Genomic DNA, 18,556 nt, shown 5'->3' with positions numbered 1-18,556 from the left:
GTTGGGGTTGTTGGCACACAGAGCAGACAAACACAGGGACAAAAAAACCAAGAGGTCATAACTTAACAGGCGGTATTTACATGAAAGTCTACGCACCATCACACAGGCGGACGCTTCATATTGCACATGAAGAAGGCAGATCTGAATTGGAGAATGAGCTAAATAACAACTTGAGGGAATGGGAGACATTTTAGCTTGGAGGAAAGGCTCTTCTACACAGCAACCTGAATGCCCTTAAACCATAGAAATTCTGTAGAAAAACAAAGTCATTCAGTGAAACCAGAGACACACAGACATCCTGAGGGATAATGACCTAACCTAATATATCACCCAAAGTAATATACTCACCTAGACAATACACACCACTAAGCTGGCAAATCTAACTAAACTCTATGCCTCCCATCAAGTTCATTGGTGTCCTTTGACCTAATAACATTCTGTATGTATGTTCTTTAAGCATCTGCTAAACATATATCTTATTTCATATTTTAATCATATTGGCCTTGGATCCAAAGGTATGTTCTGGTTATCTCCCACACTGTCAGCCCTTGAGAAGGTGACGCCAACACATTATTAGGTGTAACAGAAGGACCAGATGCCCAAAAGGCTAGATGTCTTAGTGCTTGTGGCCCTTCAATCCCTCCTGGCAGACTAGTTATTTTTCATTCACCACCCACATACACACACATGATTCTGGAGTGTAATATAAAGAGAGTCCTTTTTTTAAACTAATTTACTATCCCATGGCTCTAAGGCAGCAAAGATGCTCAATAAGGCAGATCCCTACAACACACACACACACACACACACACACATGTAAGAAGAAATGGCAATGAATCATTAAAGGGTTTGAGTAGCTCAGTAGCTGTCTATCTAAAAGTGTTTTGATGGGAAAAGGCTGAGGAAGTTAAAAGAAAAACAATAAACTAGAGAAAGAGATAGTGTTGTAGAGAACAAGATTTCAGAGAGTGTCTGGGAGGGACAGGGACACATGGAGTGTGTGTGTTTGTGGAGTGTGTGTGTTTGTGGAGTGTGTGTGTTTGTGGAGTGTGTGTGTTTGTGGAGTGTGTGTCTTTGTGGAATGTGTGTGTTTGTGGAATGTGTGTGTTTGTGGAATGTATGTGTTTGTGGAGTGCGTGTGTTTGTGGAATGTGTGTGTTTGTGGAGTGTGCGTGTTTGTGGAGTGTGTGTGTTTGTGAGGTGTGTGTGTTTGTGGAATGTGTGTGTTTGTGGAGTGTGTGTGTTTATGGAGTGTGTGTGTTTGTGGAGTGTGTGTGTTTGTTTGTGAAGTGTGTGTGTTTGTGGAGTGTGTGTGTTTGTGGAGTGTGTGAATATTTGAGAACTATTTCTGTTTATGGTGATGTCGAGGATCATTTTGATTGTCAGTCTCTTCTTCCATGTCCAAACCACCAACCCCCAAAATAGGAGAGATACAGAACAGAGCTAAAATAATGCCCTACCAAAATAATATAGATAATATTCCTCTGTGCAACTTAGCATTCATGGCCATGGAAACTGTATTAATATATTTAAAAATACAGTGGGAAATTGTACTGTCTGTGTGTGGGTGGGTAAGTGTTCGTGTGTATGTGTGTGTGTGTGGGCAAATGTATGAGAGTGTGGGCAAATGTGTGTGTTTGTTTATGTGTGTGGGCGAATGTGTGTGTTTGGGCCAGTGGAGGGCATTAGAGGGTTACAGAATCAGATCAATGTGAAGCTGTCTCTTGTTTGTCTCTGTGTGTATGTTTGTGTATGTGTGTGCATGTAAAATAGGATCTTGGAACACTATGAAAAGACTTGTGAAAAGCATGATTTCAAGACAAAGTCACAATTTTCTGTTTCCTGCACACGGAGACAAAGCAACATGTAGCATCTACAGATATTGTCTTGTCCGTAACATCTGTTCTGAACAACTATAATGAATCTCTTGTCTGATTCAATTAATCTGGATCTCCTTTCCTCAGGTCGTTGTGTCTGTCCTGCTCAGCGATTCCGCGATTGACAGAAGTCAGAGACATCCCCTCTCCGTCTGAGGTTGTTTAAAAGATACATTTTTCAGGCTCCTATTGGCCGAGAAAAACACCTAACTCACTCATGGTTCACTGTGGTCACTGGCCCCTCCCCCCATCCCCATCGTCAAGGCAACCATTGTGGCAATGGTCATCATGGCAATGGTCCTCTTGGCAATGGTCATCACCCAGTGCACCTTGGGACTGCAACAGCTCATACTCTTGGTCAAGGAAGTCCAGGCTGTTGTTGCTAGGCAACCCGCGGATGGTGAACTTGTGGGACACTTTGGTCCACTGCTCCCGATTGGCCGCTACTCGCTCAAACAGTTCCGTTGCTCCCGGAAACAGCTCTGACAGTAGCCTGGGTTTAAAACAAAACAAAACAGGGAAAGAACACTGGTGAAAAACAAATATTCTGGAGCAGGTTAAAAAAAGCAATTTGTTAGTAACAAAGTTTATGTTGATCAGAATATGGACTGTGATCGGGTGCTTGCTTGTACAATAGAAGAATTAGTATATTAGTAGAGCCGTGATTTGTGCTTACTTATTGATGAGCTTGGTTAGAGTTAATATATGGACTGTGATTGGTGCTTACTTATAGATGGGCATTGCGATGTGTTCCATGAAGCTGATCTGCAACTCTGGAATATAGGCCTTTTCTCTGTCCATCATCTCCATGGGCCTATTCCCCAGCTCCTTCTCCTGCACACACACATACACACACACAGAAAGAAAAAGAGAGAGAGGCGTCAGATAGAATACAAAATGTGAGTAAAAGTGTCCTTTGTGAGAAAGGCAAGAAAGCCCTGCCGTGTAATAGCTGACATACCAGATCACCTTGTGAGAAGAACTCCTTATATATGAGCTCCTGTGGACATTGAGAAGGGTTAAGGTTTAGGCTACAAGAGAGCAAACTTTTGGACTGTACGTTTCAGGGGGAAGTTTAAGACTAGATATAAGGATAGGATCCTCACAGCAATCTTGCGGGTGGTCTTCCAGCCCTTGGTCTGGTCAGACAGGTCACATGACGTCATGAGCAAGCACAGCAGCAACGAGCGGTGGGTCTGACTTTTTGGATTGAATCCATCTAGAACACACACAGGCACGTACACATACACACACACAGGCACGTACACACACAGCATGCACCCATGCACAGACATACACAGAAGATAGATAATTGCAATTAGCAAAGCACACACTATAACATCCATGGAAACTTTCAAATGCTCAATTTGTTGATCAGGGGAACCTGTGATGGTTCCAAAGACTACCACTCACTCCCTTTCCTGGGGGGAGGGAGGGGGTCAAACTTACAATACAATATCATTTAATTGTTTCACTCCTGCTGTAATGAGGATGAAATTGAATTACTCGCTGATTACACAAAGATTGTAGGAAGGATATGGGAACAATTTGAAGGACCCTGAACACACCATCTGCCATCTTCTGCAAGTCCTTGAAGATGCGGAGATGGTGAGCTAGGTCTGTGGCCAGGATGATGTCCCTCATTAGATCCAGCATCCTTTGGTAGTCCTGACAACCACACGCACGCACACACATACACAGATGATCACACGCTCGTCATTACAAATTGAAGAAGATGAGAAAACAAATGACTTACCTCAAAGAGAGAGAGAGTTGGAGAAAATGACTAACCTTTCTGGAGAACTTGTCAAAGATGTTGCAGCCATGGGTGTTCAGAATTGCAATGGCTTGAGCAAAGTGGTGTCTCTGTTGAAACGCACAGTGAAGATGAGCCATGGGAGATTGTAAGTTTGCTCTGAAGTTCACTTAAATCGACGACCCTATGTGCATACATGTATATGTGTGTGTGCGTGTGTGTGTCTGTGCATGAGCTCACCTCCATCACTGAGCCCTCTGAGCTGTAGAGTGCTGCCAGAACAGATTGCTGTTGATATAGACAACAGACAAGCCATTATAGACACAAGACCAGGAATGTGTTGTGCTAAATCACATCCCAATAGACATCAAACGCTGTGTACTACATGGAGTGGGAGGCAGATTCGATACTTACTGAGGCCACTTGGAAAGAGTTGTTGGTCCCGCGATGGTCCAGGTCGTGGCACATACAGGAGACAAAGAGAGCAAAGATCTCTATTTCCCTACAGAGACAGAGAGAGAGACAGGAAGAGAGAGCGAGACAGAGAGAGAGAGGGGGCAGAGACGGGAGAGGGAGAAAAGAGAAGGGATTCAGATACAGAAGTCGCCTTCTCTGAATATCAGGTCGGTGAGGTAAGTATTGTAAAGTGTTGAGGGTAGGAGGGCAGAAGGGTAGGAAGGTAGGAGGGGAGGAGGGGAGGAAGGTCCAAGAATATTCGGGTAGGAGGGTTGGAGAGTAGGAGGGGAGGCAATCCGAAGGGTAGAAAGGAAGGTGGGTAGAGGGTGTAGGGAGGCAAATAGATGGTAGGATGTGATGAGAGAGTGGACGGTAAACAGTAGGGAGGTATGAGGATAGGGTAGGAAGGTGGGATGTCAGGGTGAGTCCACTAACTCGAGGTAGTTGGAGAGGCCCAGGTTCTTGTAGAGCAGATAGCAGAAGTGGGAGACAGAGAAGGCGTGCATCCAGTTGTGATACGGAGGGTCCCTGTAGCCCTTCTTCACCATCAGACAGAACCTGCGCCCATGACAAACACACCATCAGGCTCTGTCGCTGTGGAAACACAGTTGAACACATGTACATGCTCACACACACGCACACACACACACTCGTGTTACCTTGCGAGAGTATGGAGGTCGATTTTATAGGTGTTGATGAAGCCCATATCTTCAAACATACTCAGAATACCCTGTCAAACAGGAGCAAAAGGGTTAACATGCTCTCTCTCATTGTCCACTCTTTCGATTCACGTTGGTCTCTCTCTCTCTCTCTCTCTCTCTCTCTCTCTCTCTCTCTCTCTCTCTCTCTCTCTCTCTCTCTCTCTCGCTCTCTCTCTCTCTCTCTCTCTCTCTCTCTCTCTCTCTCTCTCTCCTTTCTCTCTCTCTGTCTATCTCCCTCTCTCTCTCCCCCTCTCCTTCTCTCTCTCTCTCTCTCTCTCTCTCTCTCTCTCTCTCTCTCTCTCTCTTCTCTCTCTCTCTCTCCCTCCCTCTCTCTCACTTGCTCTCACCCCCTCTCTCTCATCACCTCTCTCTCTGTCTCACCATGGGAGTGGTGTCGTCCGGGAGGGAGCGAGGTGTGTATGTAAACTCAGCAAAGCAGGGATGGATGCTATGTACAGGCTCCAAGCCCGTCACCAGGATCTTGGTCACCTCCTCCTCCGACACCTGCAGGGGCCAGAGTCAGTACCGCAGCCCGGTCTGCACTGACTTAATTTTCAGTCACTTTCTTACAAATGTAAATGTGCTCAGTGAGCAAGAAAGCGAGACAATGGAGGCCAGTGGAGAACGGAAGAAGGAGGGAAACAGATGGAGATGGAGGAGAGATTAAGTAGGAATAGAGGAGGAATAGAGGGGAGACGGAGGAAGAATGGACAAGGAGAACAGAAGCAGATGGAGGAGAGGTGGAGGAGAGATGGAGGAAGGATGGAGGAGAGAGTGATAGAAAGTCAAAGAAAATATTGAGCTTAACATCTACAGAGAGCAAACTGACATTTCTGGTGTCTCTAGCAATACACCAGTACGACCAAGCTACACACACACAGACTCGCACACACACACTCAGACATGCATGCTCTGCATTCACACACTCAGACAAAACATGAGCACGTACACACAAACATTGTGACAGTGCTTTCTAATAAACCCCTGCATTCTATAGATAACAGGTCAGGTTTTAGGCATCTCATGTTAATGCGTGTGTGTGTATGTGCACAAAACACAATTCCCTGATGTACACACATACACACCTACCCTGGCAACATAAGCATACACATGTACATGCCAATACAGCATGACAAGAAAACATGCCAAAATGTGCCAAGAGTCAGCCAGCCCAACTGCTGCCAAACTGCTGGCATCTTCACACACAAACACACACACACACACCGCAGCCCGGTCTGCACGTGCCAATGTGTGTGTGTGTGCGTGTGTGTATTTGTGTTTGCTTGTGTGTGTGTGTGATCTTACCTTCATATGGTACATCATCATCTCGTTGGCCAGATGAGATCTGAACTGAGCCTCATGGACCTTCTTGTAGAGCAAGGACTGAACACAGACCAGTCACTTTTAACACAGTCATTCATTATGTTTCATTGCCTAGAGGACTGTGTGTGGAGGACTGTGTTAGGGGGACTGTGTAAGGGAGACTATGTGAGGGAGACTATGTGAGGACTGTGTAAGGGAGACTTTGTGAGGACTGTGTAAGGGAGACTATGTGAGGGAGACTATGTGAGGACTGTGTAAGGGAGACTTTGTGAGGACTGTGTAAGGGAGACTATGTGAGGGAGACTATGTGAGGACTGTGTAAGGGAGACTTTGTGAGGGAGACTATGTGAGGACTGTGTAAGGGAGACTTTGTGAGGGAGACTATGTGAGGACTGTGTAAGGGAGACTATGTGAGGGAGACTATGTGAGGACTGTGTGATGGAGACTATGTGAGGGAGACTATGTGAGGACTGTGTGATGGAGACTATGTGAGGGCTGTGTGAGGAGGACTATGTCTCTGCAGAACGTGGGAGGAGACTCACATGGGCAATGCTGATGCCGCAGTAGATGGAGAATGCGGTCGCCAGGTCCTCATCAAAGCGGTTAAACCATGGTCCATTAGTTTTATTGACCAACTCAGCCACCCCAATTACCTCTGAGAGAAAGAAGGAGAACAGACAGGAAGAGAGACAGAAACATGGGAGAGCTCAGCAACAGGATCTGTAAACCCTAGATTAGGATCTGTGACGGGAGAGATTTGAATGTGTAGTACTGGATACTGTTGTACCATTGTTCTCATCTTTGATGGGGAAACACAGGATGTTGCGGGTCTTGAAGCCAGTGCTGTCATCCACCCCGCGGTAGAAGAGAGGGTGTGAGTATGCATCCTTGATATTCAGGGTCTGACCTGTAGTGGCCACGTGACCTGCTATGCCCTGGTCAGCAGGAATACGGAACTCCGTCTACACACACACACACACACACACACACACACATCAACTCCATGTTATTCCCAATAACCGTTTGACTGAAATTCATTCAAGTCAATGTTGAAGGTGTGTGTTACCTCATCGTCGCTAACCACACCCCCATCAAACACCTTGGCAACCAGCTCATGACTGACACGATCCAGCAGGAAGACCGAGCAACTGCAGAGAGAGAGAGAGAGAGAGAGAGAGAGAGAGAGAGAGAGAGAGAGAGAGAGAGAGAGAGAGAGAGAGAGAGAGAGAGAGAGGGAAATAGAGAAACAAGGAGACAGAGAGGGGAGGGGGAGGGAGGGAGATACAAAGAGAGAGAGGGTGCGAGAGAGAGAGATCGAGAGGAGGTATCCATGGTTACTATGAGATTATTGTGGTCCTTGTGAAGTCAACGAACAGAGGATGTAGATAATGAAGAGGGTTGTCAAATGTTCCAGACCATTCTCAAAAACATGTGCAGTTAAGTACAAGTATGATTCAGTTGAAGGATGGAATAGTACAAGTATGGTATGATTTTCATTTCATTATTCATTGGTTTTGTGATCAATTTGTTAAATGGTGAGTGTTGTAACGTTACCTTTTGTAGAGTAAATTAAGAAATTACTACGGTCTCAGTTATCTTGCTTTTATATTTTAAATCAGCCAACATTGCCATCTTGAACAGTTACAAAATATCTAAGCTGGCATTTTCCATGACTAATTGAGGATATGGTTTTCTATTGACTGGTGAGGAATGTGGATTATTTTAGCCAAACCAGGATTGGTGGCACTCTAATCTCATCCCTATCAGGTTCTGTAAACCCACATCTCTGCATCACTGAGGTTCCTGGCTTCCACAATGATCTCCTGCAGCAACACTGACACATCATCTGGAGAGAGAGAGAGAGAGAGAGACAGAGAGAGAGACAGAGAGAGAGACAGAGAGAGAGAGAGACAGAGAGAGAGAGAGAGAGAGAGAGAGAGACAGAGAGAGAGACAGAGAGAGAGAGAGAGAGAGAGAGAGAGAGAGAGAGAGAGAGAGAGAGAGAGAGAGAGAGAGAGAGAGAGAGAGAGAGAGAGAGAGAGAGAGAGAGAGTGAGACAGAGAGAGAGACAGAGAGAGATATAGAGAGAGACAGAGAGAGAGAGAGATAGAGAGAGAGGGAGAGAGAGAGGAGATAGAAAGTTGGAGAGACAGAGGGACAGAGTACACAGGGTCAGGACTGGAGGACGATCAGGATAATGCTAGTTTAAAGGCTTGACGAGGATGACACGCTTTACCCAAGTGAGTAAAGAGATTCTTGGCCACTTGTAACAGTGCCTGTGTTAAACCAGACATAGATTCATTGAGATAGTCTTTCACCGGCAATAACGTGAAAAATCGATCTGTTTTTGTGTGTTAAGTGTGTGTGCACCTCTCACCTGGCATTCCACTTTCAGTTTCTGTTCCTTCTGGAAAGCTAGTGTTGAGGTGAGGACAGTGGACGTGTAGCAGAAACAATGCTGGATTGTGCGTTCATCTCCTTCTGTGTGACTGCAGAAACATACACACCACACACACATTGAATGCAGTTCATGTAGAAAGTAAATCAGAAACTCAGTAATCAGAATGCAGAGTTCTAACAGTGTTTCAGTGGTGTCAGTGTTCAGTGGGACTGTGGGAGACTGTGGGAGTCCCTGAACCACATCTCACCAGGCATGGTGCAACAATCCCCCACACAAACTACGCCCTTGATACAGAGGATAGCTAGCGTACTCAAGGAAGATTTGTTCAGTTTTGATGGTTTGTAGTTACATTCTACTGCCTGAAGAGAGCAGCAACACATCGCTATCACAATTCAGAACAGAAAGAAGCACATTTGAAATAATTTTGGAGGTCAAATGTGTTGCAGCGGTTGTGTAATATAGCAGTGGTCTGGAAGACATCTTATTTGTGAGTGTGCAGTGCTACCAGACTTGGAATAACAACATCACAACACAACGTCTATGTTAATATGGAGATACGCAAAATAACCTAGTGGCAAGAGAGTACATGAGTGTGTGTGCACAAAGGCTGCAGTAATGAATGAATTTTCAGTCACTTTCTTACAAATGTAAATGTGCTCAGTGAGCAAGAAAGCGAGACAACGGAGGCCAGTGGAGAACGGAGGAAGGAGGGAAACAGATGGAGATGGAGGAGAGGTGGAGGAGAGATGGAGGAAGGATGGACAAGGAGAACAGAAGCAGATGGAGGAGAGGTGGAGGAGAGATGGAGGAAGGATGGAGGAGAGAGTGATAGAAAGTCAAAGAAAATATTGAGCTTAACATCCTACAGAGAGCAAACTGACATTTCTGGTGTCTCTAGCAATACACCAGTACGACCAAGCTACACACACACAGACTCGCACACACACACTCAAGACATGCATGCTCTGCATTCACACACTCAGACAAAACATGAGCACGTACACACAAACATTGTGACAGTGCTTTCTAATATTCTAATAAACCCCTGCATTCTAGAGATAACAGGTCAGGTTTTAGGCAATCTCATGTTAATGCGTGTGTGTATGTGCACAAAACACGATTCCTGATGTACACACGTACACACCTACCCTGGCAACATAAGCATACACATATACATGCCAATACAGCATGCCAAGAAAACATGCCAAAATGTGCCAAGAGTCAGCCAGCCCAACTGCTGCCTAACTGCTGGCATCTTCACCACACACACACACACACACGAACACGCACATACACACCTCTGTCCGCCCTGCTTGTTGAAGGCACAGGCTAGTGCCACAACCTGGCCAGTGGCCCTGCTGATGACAGGAACACACAGCAGAGAGGAGATCTCACAGCACAGCATACTGGACAGCTGTCTCTTCTCCTCCTGGGGGTAGAGAGAGAGAGAGAGAGAGAGAGAGAGAGAGAGGGACACAGAGAGAGAGAGAGAGAGAGAGAGGGGGGGAGGGAGATGGACAGATGGAAAGAGAGAGGGAGGGAGAGAGAGAGAGAGAGAGAGAGAGAGAGAGAGAGAGAGAGAGAGAGAGAGAGAGAGAGAGAGAGAGAGAGAGAGAGAGAGGGAGGGAGATGGACAGATGGAAAGAGAGAGGGAGAGAGAGAGAGAGAGAGAGAGAGAGAGAGAGAGAGAGAGAGAGAGAGAGAGAGAGAGAGAGAAGAGAAGAGACAGAAAGAGAGAGAGAGAGAGGGAGAGATGAAAAGAGAGATGGAGGGAGAGAGGGAGAAAGAGGGAGAGATGATGAGTGTGAAAGCCTGCATGTGAGTGTGAGGTCCATCCCACTCACACATAAATCCTCTTTCATAAATCCAAATCCTTTAAATAAATAACTGTGCATTAGTACCGTGTCCTGTTAGGCACATGGACAGTGTAACTGGAGTTTTATATAGCAGTGGCTGTGACCCCTTTGCTCACCGCACTGATATCCTGCAGACGGATTGACCTCTTCTTCTCCACTACTTGGCCGAAGCGACCAAACATGAGCTGGAAGTGAGAGAAGGGCTGGTTGGTTTGTGTTGGTTAATAATCTCGCTGTGAAATATATTATTGTTGCTTGCTTTCTACAGGTACACTCTTGCGCTTTTGAGGTTCATGTTCTTCCCTTTGGCACTTATTTGTTTTTTCACAATGTATGCTTCATGTTTTGGCTACCCGCAATGTTTGGGGCTATCTTGTTATGATCAGTGACCTATGCACTTTCTTAAAGCTCTCTCTTGGAAGTCGCTTTGGATAAAAGCGTCTGCTAAATGAATAAATGTAAATGTAAATGTAATCAACTATCCCCTTAGCCGAATCATCACCTGTGTCTTCACCCTCAATGCATACTCATCAGTAATGTCTTATCCTCATTGGCTTATCATCACCAGTGTCTTCATGTAATTGGCTAATTGTCATTGAGGTCTTGTCCCAATTGACAAATTACCACCTATCATCTTATTGACCACTCATGCATTCTGTCCTCTCCTCACTGGTTAACCATGGTTTATCTTTATTGACAAACGATAAACAAATGTTGCTAGTGTACAAGTAGGGAAAGATGAGTGTGTGTGTGTGTGTTTGTTTGTGTGAGAGAGGCAGGTGTACTCACAGGGAAGCTGATCTCCTCTTCCAACACCTTGTCTCCCACCACCTGAGAAGTAGAAGAGCAGAGGTTACAACTCGGTGTGTGTGTGTGTGAGACACAGAGACAGAGAGAAACCGTGAGTGTGAGAGAGATAGAGAGAGATAAAGAGAGAGATAGAGAGATAGAGAGAGACCAACCTGACAAAAGAGCTGATGGTTGTCCTCAGACACCAGTAGCATACAGCAACATTGAGACTGGGTCTTCTCCTGGAGCTGAGAAAACAAAAACAGACATCGTTTTCAATAAATCATCTAGTGTGTACAGCTTCCCTGCATCCTCACTTCCCCCGCTCGTCTGCCAATGAGCTTGAGTGTATTCAGACCACATTCCTCCACCCTGCTTCATGGAATCCTTCACAGTGCTTTAATACCTGCAGGGAGATGTGACAGGAACTATTTAACAGGCACACGGCTTCGCGCACACACGCAGGCACACACACACACGCACACGCACAAACACACACACACACACGCACACACAGGCATCTACACATTCACACAGAGATAATGCCAGTGTTTTCTCACACTGTAGGTTTAGCTGTAATCCATGGAGTTGGATGTCGAACAAGCAGGACACGAATAAACCCAGACACACACAGAGACCCCCACAGACACACACAAACCACACACACAACCACATGCACAACCACACACACAACCACACACACTGCCACACACACAACCACACACGTTTGTTTTTCTATTCTAGTGGGGTCCAACAATTCACACCCATTAAAATTGTGTTATCTCTAACCATGAACCCCTAACCCTAACCTTAAAGTAATTCTAACCCTAACACTCACCTATCCCTGAAAACCCCTGAAAAAAGCATTTTAAGTTATGGGGCCCAGCATAAGGGCACCACAAGGTCAGGTGTTTCATGTTTCACTATAATCATGAGAACATCTTTTCCAACAAGGGTAGTTAAACAAGATCAATTAATCTCTCTCTTTTACACGCACACAAACCCCAACACACAGACATGCACACAAAAACACAACCAGCCACTCACACAGCTACACAGCTACACACACAGACACACACACAGCCACATACACACAGACACACACATACGCAGCCACACACACTCAGACACACACACACACACACAGACACACACACACACACATACACAGCCACACATACATAGACACACACACGCACACATACACAGACACACATACACAGACACACACACACATACACATACACACCCACACACACACACACACACACACACACACAGGGGGGGACACACATACACACACACACACATACACAGACACACACACACATACACAGACACACATACACAGACACACATACACAGACACACACACACATACACAGACACACATACACAGACACACATACACACATACACAGACACACATACACAGCCACACACACACATACACACACACACATACACAGACACACATACAGCCCTACAGCCACATCCACTCACACGTTCACGCTTTCAAACTCCCAAACACACACACAGGCATTCACAAGCCACACACTCTCCTCTAGTACTGGCCCCCCCTGCCGCCCCCCCCCCCCACAGTGCCAGGAACTATTTCTCAGAGCGACATCGCCACCCCTCCCTCTCACCCTCCTCATCCAGCACCCCCTCAAGGACTTCAGCATTCAGACCAGCTCACTCTGCTTCCATCCCTGTCTGATGAACTAGGTGTATACCCACACATCGCCACAATGCTCTTTGCGCACACAGCGCCTTTTCAATGCGGGGGGATGTACACACACACGGGACGCGCGGAGGGTGCGAGCGGGAGTGTGTGTGTGTGGCAGCAGCACCGTGTGAAGACTCTGGCTAGCTTTCACTCGCCTCCTAAGCTCAGTGGAGGCAGGTTTTGTCGTTCTCCCACGGTGACCTTGAAAAACGTCTCTGACTGACTTTTACTTCTGGCCTCTCTCTCCCTTCACTCCTCTATCTCTCTCTCTCCCTTCACTCCTCTCTCTCTCTCTCTCTCTCTCTCTCTCGCTCTCTCTCTCTCTCCCTGTCTCTCACACCTGTGATTGGGGCAAGGGAGTATGAAGGAAGGAAAGTGTGAGGGAGAGAAGTGAGTGAGTGGTTAAGGTGGCCGAAGGTAGAGAGAGATGGATACATATAGAAAGAGAAAGAGAAAGAAAAAGAGAGAGAGTGTCGAGAGAGAGCGACAGAGAGAGGAGATTTTCCTGAGGTTGTTATAAAAGGATATGAGGGAGGAGGTGTGGCATGTAGGTGAATGATGGAATGATTGATGGGCGAGGAAAAGAGTGATGGCATAGGTGAGAATTGAGATACGTGAAGGTGAGGTCAGTGCATCAGTGTGCAGAGTGTGTATGAAAGGTCTCTTGAGAGGGTGTGTGTGTGTGTGTGTGCATGACATGGGAATGTGATTTCTAATACTTACATAATTGATGACTTTTAGCTGAAGAGAAGCATCAAGGTCATACAACTCACCTGAGAGAGAAGAAGAGAGACACTGTGAGAAAGACATAAAGAAACCGAGCGAGTGTAATAGGACAAAGACAAAGAGAGAGGAGGAGAGAGAGAGAGAGAGAGAGAGAGAGAGAGAGAGAGAGAGAAGAGAGAGAGAGAGGGAGGGAGGAGAGAGAGGGAGGGAGAAAGGGAGAGAGAGAGGCAGAGAGAGAGAGGGAGGGAGGGAGGAGGGAGGAGAAAGGGAGAGAGAGAGGCAGAGAGAGAGAGAGAGAGAGAGAGAGAGAGGGAGGGAGGGAGGGAGGGAGGGAGGGAGGGAGGGAGGGAGGGAGGGAGGGAGGGAGGGAGGGAAGGAAGGAAGGAAGGAAGGAAGGAAGGAGGGGAGGGAGGGAGGGAGAGAGAGGGAGAGAGGGAGAGAGGGAGAGAGAGAGAGTCAGAGAGAGAGAGAGAGAATGCGTCAGAGTCGACCTGCCAGAGAGGAGGGGCTAAAGGAGGAAGGTAAGTGACAGAATCAACCCAGGGAAGCCTAGCAAGAGACAGAAGGTTACGAAAGGCTAAAAAGAAATGGTGAACAGAGGGAGGAGTAATGAAGACAAGACAGGTGGTGCAGTACTGCCTTGGCTACTGATGAGAGGTATAGAAATGACAAAACGGCAAGGGGAGGGGTTAGGGAAAGGGTGGCTGGTGCTGAAGACACAAGACGATAAAAAGGAGAACAATAAATACATAAAGTTATATCAAGCAGTAAGTAGTGTCTGTGTGGGTATGTGTGTTTGTGTGTGTAGATGGGTGTGTGTATGTGTGTGTCTGTGTAGGTATGTGTGTTTGTGTTTCTTGTGTGTGCAGAAGTAAGCAGTGGGCACTGCTATTGTCTCATATTATTCATGAGATTTTAAGCGGCATTTTAGCAACTGTGAAATCTGTCCCATTTTCGTTCTCTCTTTGTCATCACATGCATCCAATCAAAATTCATATATTTTTTTGTTCATGCTGTTTGGCTGCATTACCATATCCTGCACCCAGGAAGTGTGTGTGTTTTTGTGTGTGTGAGAGTAGTGCATGCATGTCAGTGTGTGTGTGTGCATACCACAGAGCTGGAGAATGTTGTGGTCCATTTGGCTGAAATCTTGATCGTCTAGCTGGAACAGAGGGGTGTGGGGCTGGATGGGTGACGGGCTGAAAAGAGGCTTCTGATTGGATACCTGCAGGGACTGAACACGCCTACATGCAACTGCCGCCTTAAATTGAAAGCACACACACATAGATGCGCACCCACAAACACACATACCCACACACACATTCACACGTACCCACACACAAACACTCACACACACAAACACACACACACGAACGCAATAGCATCAGGAGAAATGGCTTTGAAGTTGTTCTATTAGAAGAAACATAAAGTAGATCAATAGTCAACAGAAATCCTCTCAGTGCACACACATTACAGCTTGCTCTGCTTTCCAGGTCCCTACTCACCGTTGTAAACACAGACTGGATATGTTTGTGTGTGTGTATGTGTGTGTGTGTAAGTCTGTTTGCTTACATGTTTTTCCAGAGTGTTGAGGAGTTGTTCCTCCTGCTCTGTCAATGCCTTACATCCCACCTGTGATGTCACAACGGAGCATGTTAGAGACACTCACTCACTCACTCACTCAGTCACTCAGTCACTCAGCAGGGTTACTCTGAACAGTCAGAAGCTTTCCTAATGTGTATGTAGTGAATACACAGATGAACAGTGTAGTGACTGATCTCTATCCAGGCTTAGGGTGCTGTGATCAGGATGATAACATAAAGTACATCGTATCCCGGTAACCCAACTCTCCTGTGAGTCAACCTAGATACAGAAAGACAGAGATCTGGGGTTGAGGCTGTGTGTGTGTGTGTATCTACAGTCTATTTGGACATGTGTTTGTACGCGTGCGTGTGTGTCAGAGACATGGGGGCCGTGTTATCCTCGACTGTGAGCGTGGGGTCAGCAGGGGAGAGGCCTCCCCATGACCCAGGAGGGCCTCAGAGGGGAGGAGTCAATGTGGAAGGCAAAGTTTGCACGTATGTGTCAAACAAAAGTATTTGTGTGGGTGCGTAGGGTGTGTGTGTGAGAGAGAGAGAGAGAGAGAGAGAGAGAGAGCCAGAGAGAGAGAGAGCCAGAGAGCTATTCACTTACCAGTATGACGGAGATGGCGTGTATCTGATTCTGGTCAGGTAGAGGAATTACCAGGGCTAAAGAGAGAGAACAAAGGGCATGAGAGAGGGAGAGAGAGGAGTAGAAGGGAGGAAGAGAGAGAAGAGAAGAAGAAAGGGGAGAGAGAGAGTTGTGGAGGACAGAGGAAGCGAGAGGGGCGAGAGAGGAAGGAGAGAGGGGAGTTTTCCATGGTGGTGCTGGTCTCAGCTCAGTAGACACCGCGCTGGTGATATCTGCGTCTGCAACTCAGCAGTCTGTGTTGTGTGAACATCAGCTTCCCCAACCCCATGTGTTCTCCCTGCCCTCCATTCTGCTGTTCTCTCAGAGAGGGGGGAGTGGCCCCCCCCCCTCTTCTTTCATCACCCCACTCTCAGCTCTCTCTTTGTCTCCCTTTCAGCGGCCTCGCCCGCGCTGCTCCACACCTCCGCCTCGTATCATCCTCTCTTGTTCCCTCCTTCATTTTGCCTTTTTGCCACCCACCTCCACCCACGCACCTGTCTCCTCCGCGAGCTTCGCCATTACAGGACGGCACAAACGCAGGCTCGCGTGGCGCGCGCACTCTTTCGCGGGCGCACGCCCGCACGCCCGCACGCGAGCAGCATACGCAAGCATGCAAACCATCACGCACACACACACACACCTCGTCTGTAGTTGGGTAGCGGTGCTGCCAGGGCGCTCCGGTGTGTTTCCGGAAGCTCCGAGGGGGGCAGGCCAGCACACTGACACCTCCTCAGCTGGGCAGCCATGCTCCTGTGAGGGCAGTTACATTCAGAGGGGCTCGACACAAAGACCTGTACATGCACTGAAGGAGTTTCCATTGAGGAAAACGCGCAGGATAGAGAAACAGCTTGTCGAACGCTTCATTATTCATTGTCTAATCGAATCAATCCAATAGAATAGAGAGAGGCGCCAGGTGTAGACGCAGGTGTGCCATGGAGGTGTCTTGTCGTGTGTGTGTGTGTGTGTGTGTGTGTGTGTGTGTGTGTGTGTGTGTGTGTGCACACGGCAGTGTTGTCCCTCACACAGAGGGCACCTTTCTAATGCTAATCCTTGACAGAAGACCAGCATCTGTTACAAATGCATCCCGAAAGACAAGCACCTCTGAGTGGACAAACAAACACACACACACACACGCACGCGCACACACACATACACAGTAATGATGTTTCTGACTGAGGCAGCAGGAAAGAGTGTAGGAAAGTCAAAAGGCATAGTCAACTAAACCCCCTACAGCCACACTCTCTCTCACCACACACACACACACACACACACACACACACACAGACCGCAAACAGACCCACACAAACACACATATTTCTTGCACGGCATTCACACAATTGTGATAACGTTACTCAAAGTTTCACTGTGTAACCTGCTAAAGTAAGAAGGATGGGCTTCATGTAGACAACACTGGGACTAAATTGTGGCAAATTCAACATCACTACTCAAGGTGATGTTGATTAGTGAGCCACATCACGTTTCTACAACCTGCACTGGGGTTTCTTTCATATTTCCCTCAACGAGGGTCTTAAACATTGTGTTTGTGTGGTTTGAAGGTGAAGAGCGTGTGACACACACACACACACACTGTAAATAACACAGTGTTGGTTTTCCCAAAGCAAGGCAAGGACTAGGCTCTTGAGCTTGTAAAGAGCCCTTGAAGAGGATCAGAATTGTTCTAGGAGGAGAAGAGAGAGACATGCGAGAGAAATAGGTTAAGAGAGAGGGAAAGAGAGAGAGGGGGCGGATAGAGAGAGAGGGAAACAGAGATGGAAAGAGAGAGAGGGAAACAGAGATGGAAAGAGAGAGAGGGAAACAGAGATGGAAAGAGAGAGAGGAAACAGAGAAAGAGTCGCAGTAATGGGAGGTGACCCTTGTTGTTTAAGAGACTATACTCCACATTAAGGGATCAGTCTTCTGACAGATGCTCACCTACGCACAGCCATGATGTTTATAGTCTCTATTTCAGTATCTGGCCGTCAACACACACAACACACAAACATGATGAAAGTACACACACACACACACCCACACCCACCTGATCTTCCCATCCTTTGGCAGCTCATGGACCGGGTTGTCGCTCTGCAACCTGGAATCTCCCTCCAGCAGGTACACACACACACCCTCCTGAAACACAAGATTACACGGGGGACACCATTTGACTGTGAGATTGTGATTCACATGGATGGATGCACATGTGTGTGCCGCACACATGTTTGTGTTCACCGTGCCTATGTGTAGCGCGTTTGACCCGCGTGTGTGTACCGTGTGTGGTAGTAGATCCTGTACTGCCTTTCTGAGGGTGTCTCGCAGGGAGCGCACGTCAACAACCTCTGCCAGCCGCAGCAAGGCATCCTGGGAGGAAAACACAAACAACAAAACTAACACACAGGACACAAGCTCTCTCCTCCTGCACACCAAAGCCTCTGTTTCAAAGTGTTTACAGTTGAAAGTTCATGGCTTGTACCTGTCTATTGTAAACATTGTCTGTTGGAAACACAACTCTGAAAGTCGACAGCACCTGATGGAGCTGGTACAGGATAAATCTATTCTGTTTTCATTGGTCCTTGTGAAGTAAGACCACTGAACGCCCAGAGTTGGTTTAATTTAATCACCGTCAGCGCACAATAAAGTCCCTGTGTGTGTATTGTGGTGTGTGTGCGTGTAAGGGTTTGAGAGAGCCTGTCAGGTAGTGGAGTGCTGTGTCAACAACTGTGTTATTGACTGCTGA

The 18,556-nt window shown here is 47.0% G+C and overlaps 1 protein-coding gene across 1 annotated transcript in view; it reads right to left on the bottom strand.

Moving 5' to 3' along the window:
- Positions 1 to 1,998: 1,998 nt before the first annotated feature.
- Positions 1,999 to 18,556, bottom strand: part of LOC136951962 (cGMP-dependent 3',5'-cyclic phosphodiesterase) — an 18,519-nt gene continuing 1,961 nt past the window's right edge. Inside the window, exons 2-30 of the mRNA XM_067246631.1 lie at positions 18,091 to 18,180; positions 17,864 to 17,952; positions 16,466 to 16,575; positions 15,808 to 15,863; positions 15,187 to 15,246; positions 14,725 to 14,875; positions 13,612 to 13,661; positions 11,333 to 11,407; positions 11,160 to 11,201; positions 10,487 to 10,555; positions 9,813 to 9,943; positions 8,491 to 8,602; positions 8,350 to 8,389; positions 7,896 to 7,959; positions 7,180 to 7,261; positions 6,901 to 7,075; positions 6,656 to 6,768; positions 6,096 to 6,173; positions 5,172 to 5,294; positions 4,749 to 4,819; positions 4,525 to 4,647; positions 4,048 to 4,135; positions 3,874 to 3,921; positions 3,669 to 3,743; positions 3,446 to 3,545; positions 2,984 to 3,096; positions 2,839 to 2,877; positions 2,605 to 2,711; positions 1,999 to 2,370 (exon numbers count right to left, since the gene is read on the bottom strand). Coding sequence (XP_067102732.1) covers positions 2,109 to 2,370; positions 2,605 to 2,711; positions 2,839 to 2,877; positions 2,984 to 3,096; positions 3,446 to 3,545; positions 3,669 to 3,743; positions 3,874 to 3,921; positions 4,048 to 4,135; positions 4,525 to 4,647; positions 4,749 to 4,819; positions 5,172 to 5,294; positions 6,096 to 6,173; positions 6,656 to 6,768; positions 6,901 to 7,075; positions 7,180 to 7,261; positions 7,896 to 7,959; positions 8,350 to 8,389; positions 8,491 to 8,602; positions 9,813 to 9,943; positions 10,487 to 10,555; positions 11,160 to 11,201; positions 11,333 to 11,407; positions 13,612 to 13,661; positions 14,725 to 14,875; positions 15,187 to 15,246; positions 15,808 to 15,863; positions 16,466 to 16,575; positions 17,864 to 17,952; positions 18,091 to 18,180 — 2,736 coding nt within the window. The 3' untranslated portion in view covers positions 1,999 to 2,108. The remainder of the gene's footprint in view (positions 2,371 to 2,604; positions 2,712 to 2,838; positions 2,878 to 2,983; positions 3,097 to 3,445; positions 3,546 to 3,668; positions 3,744 to 3,873; positions 3,922 to 4,047; positions 4,136 to 4,524; positions 4,648 to 4,748; positions 4,820 to 5,171; positions 5,295 to 6,095; positions 6,174 to 6,655; positions 6,769 to 6,900; positions 7,076 to 7,179; positions 7,262 to 7,895; positions 7,960 to 8,349; positions 8,390 to 8,490; positions 8,603 to 9,812; positions 9,944 to 10,486; positions 10,556 to 11,159; positions 11,202 to 11,332; positions 11,408 to 13,611; positions 13,662 to 14,724; positions 14,876 to 15,186; positions 15,247 to 15,807; positions 15,864 to 16,465; positions 16,576 to 17,863; positions 17,953 to 18,090; positions 18,181 to 18,556) is intronic.

Source organism: Osmerus mordax, chromosome 11, assembly GCF_038355195.1.
Source record: "Osmerus mordax isolate fOsmMor3 chromosome 11, fOsmMor3.pri, whole genome shotgun sequence".
NCBI lineage: Eukaryota > Metazoa > Chordata > Actinopteri > Osmeriformes > Osmeridae > Osmerus > Osmerus mordax.
The sequence above is the reverse complement of the archived record's forward strand: the minus strand, read 5'-3'. Positions and strand labels throughout refer to the sequence as shown.